Source organism: Leptonychotes weddellii, chromosome 3 (genome assembly GCF_054177405.1).
Source record: "Leptonychotes weddellii isolate Sample4059 chromosome 3, ASM5417740v2, whole genome shotgun sequence".
NCBI classification, from domain to species: Eukaryota; Metazoa; Chordata; class Mammalia; order Carnivora; family Phocidae; genus Leptonychotes; species Leptonychotes weddellii.
In genome coordinates, this window is record NC_138371.1 from 1,169,482 (window position 1) to 1,175,975 (window position 6,494).

General features: G+C 38.0%; 1 protein-coding gene across 1 annotated transcript; it reads right to left on the reverse strand.

The window, feature by feature from the left end:
- Positions 1-966: 966 nt before the first annotated feature.
- On the reverse strand, positions 967-1,917 carry LOC102749981 (olfactory receptor 9S13-like). Its single transcript, XM_006745008.2, has one exon. It carries the CDS (start codon positions 1,915-1,917, stop codon positions 967-969), a length of 951 nt encoding a protein of 316 aa, XP_006745071.2.
- Positions 1,918-6,494: the final 4,577 nt, after the last annotated feature.

Consider the following 6,494-nt stretch of genomic DNA (forward strand, 5'->3'; position numbering starts at 1 on the left):
GGTCACTGACTAGAAGGAGGCAGGGGTATTGTGGAAACTGGGTAGGTTTCTTTCTTGACCTGGGTGATGGTGATCTCCCCGAGTGGATATGATTTGATATTTTTTCTGTAGATGCATAAAAATTATATCTGTTTATACTTCATGTGTCCCATTCTGTGACTAGAAAGGTGGATGTCACAGCTGGATCTCTGGGTCATTTTTTCTACTAACAGTGTCTTCCATGCCCTTGGTGTCATGAAGCAAAGCCCAAGGGATCTCCTTCCCCCGAATGAAACCAATGCATTTGCCTCAGACCACCAACCTGGCTTCTCTGTGAGAGAGGCCCTATCGTCAGACCTGAACCACTCCAGCCAAGCCTATTCCTAATGACACCAAACCCACCATGGGGAATGGCTTAGCCATGTATTACATTATTATTTTAGACAGATCTCTATGGCAATGGTATTGAGGATGGCAGCCCATTTATGAGAGGTAAATGCTCATGTCTGGCCAAGAGGAGACAGCAAGGCCCTGCCTCTGGAGGACAGGAGGGTGAAGGTACAGTGTTTAAGACATTTTTTTCTTCCAAGTTTGATCAAGATGCACAAACATCTGACTTCTCTCCCACTAAATCTCATGGATGGCCAGAGAACCATGGTAAGTAATAGGCAGAAGACCCACCCCTGCCTTGATGCCGAGTGATTGCTCTGCCTAGTCTTCATGTGATTCAAGTCCCTGCTCCTTCTCTGAACATTTAGAGTTTTGGGTGAAGAACATCCTTATTTGTCTATGCATTTCCCACTTAGTAAACGTCTGGTCCATTAAATGCTTTCAAGCAACATTGATTGAAAGAGTAAATGAATGAGTTTCTTAACATATCCAATTCCATCTGGAATTGGAAGAGGTTTGAGGAGGTCCTCATAGTTCAGTGTCTCTCTGAGGCTTCCATCCAGCCTGCAGAACACACTCTTTCCTCCACCACATCCTTCACATGGCTGTGTATTTCTGGCCCAGCCTCCACAGGGCCTCCTTCACATCCTTGTTTCGCAAACTGTAGATGAGGGGATTGAGCATTGGGATGACCAGCGTGTAGAAGACAGAGACCACCTTGCCCTGCTCCATGGATTCAATTGCTCCTGGCTGGGCATACATGACAAAGACAGTCCCAACAAAGAGAGTCACTGCAGCCATGTGGGAGCCACAGGTGGAGAAGACCTTGCGTCTCCCAGCTCCTGAGTGCATCCTCAGGATGGTCACTGTGATGTAGCCATAGGAGATGAGGACCACAAATGTCACACCTACAATGATGATCCCACAGATACCAAACAAGAGAAGTTCATTGATGGCCGTGTTGCCACAGGCGAGCTGAAGCAGGGGTGGAACATCACAGAAGAAGTGGTTGATATGATTGGAGCTGCAGAATGGGAGGCGGAATGTGAAGCTGGTCTGCACAACAGAGTTGAGGCAGCCTCCACAGTAGGTGCCCAGAACCAGGCGAGTGCAGGCAGAATGGCACATAGTGATGGGGTAGCGCAAGGGGCTGCAGATGGCCATGAAGCGATCATAGGCCATGACACCCAGGAGGAAGCCTTCAGTGGTGACCAGTAGAGAGAAAAAGAATAGCTGGGTGGCACAGCCTGCAAAGGTGATGACCTTGGATGGGGAAAAGAAGTTGACCAGGGCATTGGGGGTGATGACAGATGAGTAGCACAAATCCAGGAAGGAGAGGTTCTTGAGGAAGAAGTACATTGGGGAGTGCAGGTGGGCATCCAGGGTGATAACCATGATCATGGTGAGGTTCCCCAACACAGTCATCATGTACAGGGCCAGGAACACAGCAAAGAGCATGGCCTGGGTCCCCAGGCCACCCTCAAATCCCTCCAGCACAAAATCTTGAAAGTAGACCATGGAGAGGTTTCCATTTCTGTGGGGTGGCATAAGCCTCAGTCCTCACCAGGGGAATTACAGCTCCAGTATTGGCAGACTAAGTAGGTCAAGCTAAACTTCCTACTGAAGACTGTTAAGAAAAGATAAACAACAACAAAAACAAAATCTGATTGAAGGTATAAGAGAGTTAATGATTTAGTAAAAAATTACTAAACAAAACTCAAGATAAAAACAGAGGCCCAGGGATTTCATTACTGAGATTCTCTTTTTCCCTTGAGACATAAGCCAATTTTGAAAAGGAAGTCTGAGAGGCCAGGTGGCTAAGCAGTGAGGTTTTTCCTGTCTTGCAGAGCTAATGCTGACAGTGATTGGTTACTAGGAATCACCCAGGATGCACCATAAGAGTGATGTAAATAAGGAGTAGGTAGGCAGCTCCGCTTCTGACCATTTCAATCACTGAAATTGTATTAAGATGTGATCTGAGTGCTAGTGTCTCTGACACCTTGCAAAAATAAACATATCTCAAGAGGAAGACACATTATTCTAGACCTCAGTATTATCCATAAAAGTTTTGTGTATATACTGCCAGACACACAATTCAAAAATTGAGGAGTTCCTGCAATATGAATTAAAATAACAGAAATAATAGGAAAACCCAAAGAAGTTTCAGATTTTGGAGTTAACACACACACAACTAGTGAATCATTGAACATTATATCAAAAACTAGTACTATATGTTGGCTAATTGAATTTAAATTAAGAAAATTGAAGTTATTATGTTTAAAGGATAAAATATGAGACTAAGAATTTTAGCAGAAATGTGGAAGTGATAAAGAGAATAATATGTAACTTTTAAAAAATACAATGACTAAAATAAGAACTCAGTGAATGAATTTTACCAATTAGAAATAGCTAAAGAGAAAATCCGTGAACTAGAATACAGATCAGTAGAAAATATTCAGAGTGAAGCATTAAGAGAAAAAGGATAGAAAAATCAGAAATGAAGGTTAGAGACTGAAGACATAGAGACAAACATAGTATGAAGAGGAAAGAGATAAATAGGCTGAATCAGAACTTGAAGAGATAATGGCCAAGTATTATCTCAAACCAATGAAAGATATTATTCTACAGATTCATTAACCCTACAAAATCAAAGCAGGATTTATACAAAGAATACCACAATTAGACATATCAATAAAAATATTTAGAACCAAAATAAAGAAAAGAATATTAAAAGCAGCCTGAGAAAGAAGACATAATCACTTCAGGGGCGCTTGGGTGGTGCAGTTAGGCTTCCAACTCTTGGTTTTGGCTCAGTCATGATCTCAGGATTGTGAGATTGGGCCCCATGGCGGATATGCACTCAGCGTGGAGTCTGCTTGAGACTCTTTCTTCCTCTCCCACTGCCCCTCCCCCCAAAATAAATAAATAAACCTTTTTTTTTTTAAAAGAAGACATAGTTGCTTCAAAGTATCAACTTTAGAAGTAAGACTGACAATTGGCTTACAAGATTAAAAATGATGGAAACCAAAGTAAAAGGAATTATATTTTCCTTTGTTCAAAGAAAACAATTACCAACTAAGATTCTACATCTACCCAAAATATCCTTCAAGAGTCAAAGTGAATTTAGCAATAATAGTTTAAGACTTCAATACTCCACTTGCAATAATGAATAGAACAACAAAACTAAATACCAGCAAGGAAATAATGAATTTGAACAATATTATAAACCAAATAGACCTAACAGGCATATGTAGAACACACTGTATCCAACAATAGGAGAATACATTCTTCTCCAGTGCACCATATGATAGACCATATGTTAGTTCACAAAGCAAGTCTCAATAAATTTTAAAAGATTTAAATTATACTAAGAATGTTCTCCAAACAAAATGAAATGAAATCACAAATCAACAACATAAGGCAATTTGGAAAACTTACAAATATGTGGAAGCTAAACAACACATTTTTAAATCACCAATGGTAAAAGAAGAAATCATGATGGAAACTATAAAGTATTTTAAGATAAATGAAAATGGGAACACAACATATCAAAACTTAGGAGATGCAATGAAAGAAGGACTCAGAAATTTATAGCTATAAACACCAACATTAAAAAAGGATCTCAAATCAATAATTTAACTTTCCATCTTAGAAAAGAAAGTAGAAAAAGAACACAAAACTAAGCTCAAAGTAAATAGAAGGAATGAAATAAAGATTAGAGAAGAGATCAATGAATTAGAGAAGAGTAAAATAATGCAGAAAATCAATGACACTAAAAGTTGGTTCTTTGAAAAGTTTAACAAACTTGACAAACTTTTAGGTAGATTGACCAAGAAAAAAGAAGACTTAAATTTCTAAAATCAGTAATGAAAGCAGAGATGTGACTTCTGACCTTACAGAAATAAAAAGTATTGTAAGAACATATTAGAACAATTGTATGCCACATGTTAGCTAACCTAGAAGAAATGAACAAATTCCTGGAAACACACAAACTAACATAACTGACTCAGGGAGAAATAGAAAACTGAGAAGACGTATAGCAAACAGATTGAGTCAGTAGTCAAAAAACTTTTCCAACAAAGAAAAGCTGAGGACCAGATCGTTTCACTGGTGACTTTTACCAAATTTTTAAAGAATTAACACCAGTACATCTCAAACTCTAAAAAAGAGGATACGAGAAAACACTTCTAATTCATTTCATAAGGTCTGTATTGTTTTAACACTAAATTGAGACAAAGATACTGCAAGAAAATGAAGCTACAGATAAATATCTCTTATGAATATAGATACAAAAATCCTTAACAAAATACTAGCAAGCTAAATTCAGAAGACCATTAAAGGGATTATACAGCATAACAATGAGAATTATCCCAGGAATGCAAGGGTGGATCAATATACAAAAATCATTCAATATAATACACCATACAAATGGAATTAAGGGGAAAAACACATGATCATCTCAGTAGATACAGAAAAACTACAAAACATTGCTGAAAGAAATGAAAGAAGACCTACATAAATGTAAAGGTATCCCACTTTCATGGACTGGAAGACTTAATAATGTCAAGATGCAGTATTCCCCAAATTTACGTACAGATTCAATGCAATCCTTTCAAATTTCCAATTGCCCCCCCCTTTTTTTTGGCAGAAATTGACCCTAAATAGCCGAAACAATATTTAAAAAGAACACAGTAGGAGAACTAACACTTCCTGATTTCAAAAACTTACTAAGAAGCAGAACAGTGTTGTGCTTGCACAAGGATAGACATAGACCAATGGAACAGAATCGAGAATCCAGAAATAAAATCACACATCTGCAATTTTCAATGAGGGGACCAGGGGCACCATTCAATAGTAAAAAATAATCTTGGGTGTTGGGAAAACTGAATATCCACATGCGAAAGAATGCATTAAAAGCTTTTACAACATGTATAAAAATTAACTCAAAATGGACAAAGACCTAAATGCAAGTGCTAAAACTATAAAAATATTAGAGTAGAAAGAGACATCGGTGTAAATTATTGGGACTTGGGATTAGTCAGCAGTTTCTTAAATATGACCTCAAAGCGCAAACAACAAAATAGAAAAACTAAAAATAAAATAGACAAATTGAACTTCATCAAAATTAAAATCTTGTGCATCAAAGGACACTATCAAGAAGATGAAAACAAAACCCATATCATGGGAGAAAATATCAACAAATTATAAATCTAATAAAGGATCTAGAAATATACAGAACTCTTCCAACTCAGCAAGAAAAAAACAGACAAATTTTAAAATGGGCAAAGGACTTGCATGGACATTTCTCCAAAGAAAATATACAACTGGCCAATAAGTATAAGAGAAGATGTTCAATGTCATTAGTCATTAGGGAAATGTGGATCCACTATGAGATACCACTTTGCTCATTAGAATGGCTACATTTTTTTTTTAAAGACAGAGAAGAACAAGTGTTGGTGAGAATTTGGGAAAATTAGAACCCTCATACACTGCCGGTACAAATATAAGAGTGGTGCAGCCTCTGTAGAAAATAGTCTTGCCATTTCTCAGAAAGTTAGACATAGAGTTCTCATATGACCCACCATAATCCACGTGTAGGTATTTGCCCAAGAAATTGACAATATATGTTCACATAAAAGCCTGTACACAAATGTTCATAATAGCAATATTCCTAATCACCAAAAAGTGGATGCAGGCCAAATGTCCATCAAATGATGAATAGATAAATAAAATGTGAAATATTCATACAGTGGAACAATATTCAGCCATAAAAGAAAGTTCTTTTTTTTTTTAGAGAGAGAGCGAGCAAGAGAGTGAGTGCACAAGCAAGTGGGGGGAAGGGCAGAGGAAGAGAAAGGGAGAGGGAGAATCTTAAGCAGACTCCATGCCCAGCGTGGAGTCCAACACAGGGCTCGATCTCACAACCCTGAGGTCATGACCTGAGCCCAAATTAAGAGTCGGATGCCTAACTGACTGAGCCACCCAGGCGCCCCAAAATAAATAAAGTTCGAATACAAGATACAACATGGATGAGCCTTGAAAACAATATGCTAAATAAATGAAGCTTGACACAAAAGACTTCATGTTCTATAATTCCATTTATATAAAACGTGCAGAACAGGGAC

Excerpts from the sequence above, each read along its gene's own strand:
- LOC102749981 (XM_006745008.2), bottom strand. The coding sequence starts at position 1,917 with ATGCCACCCCACAGAAATGGAAACCTCTCCATGGTCTACTTTCAAGAT.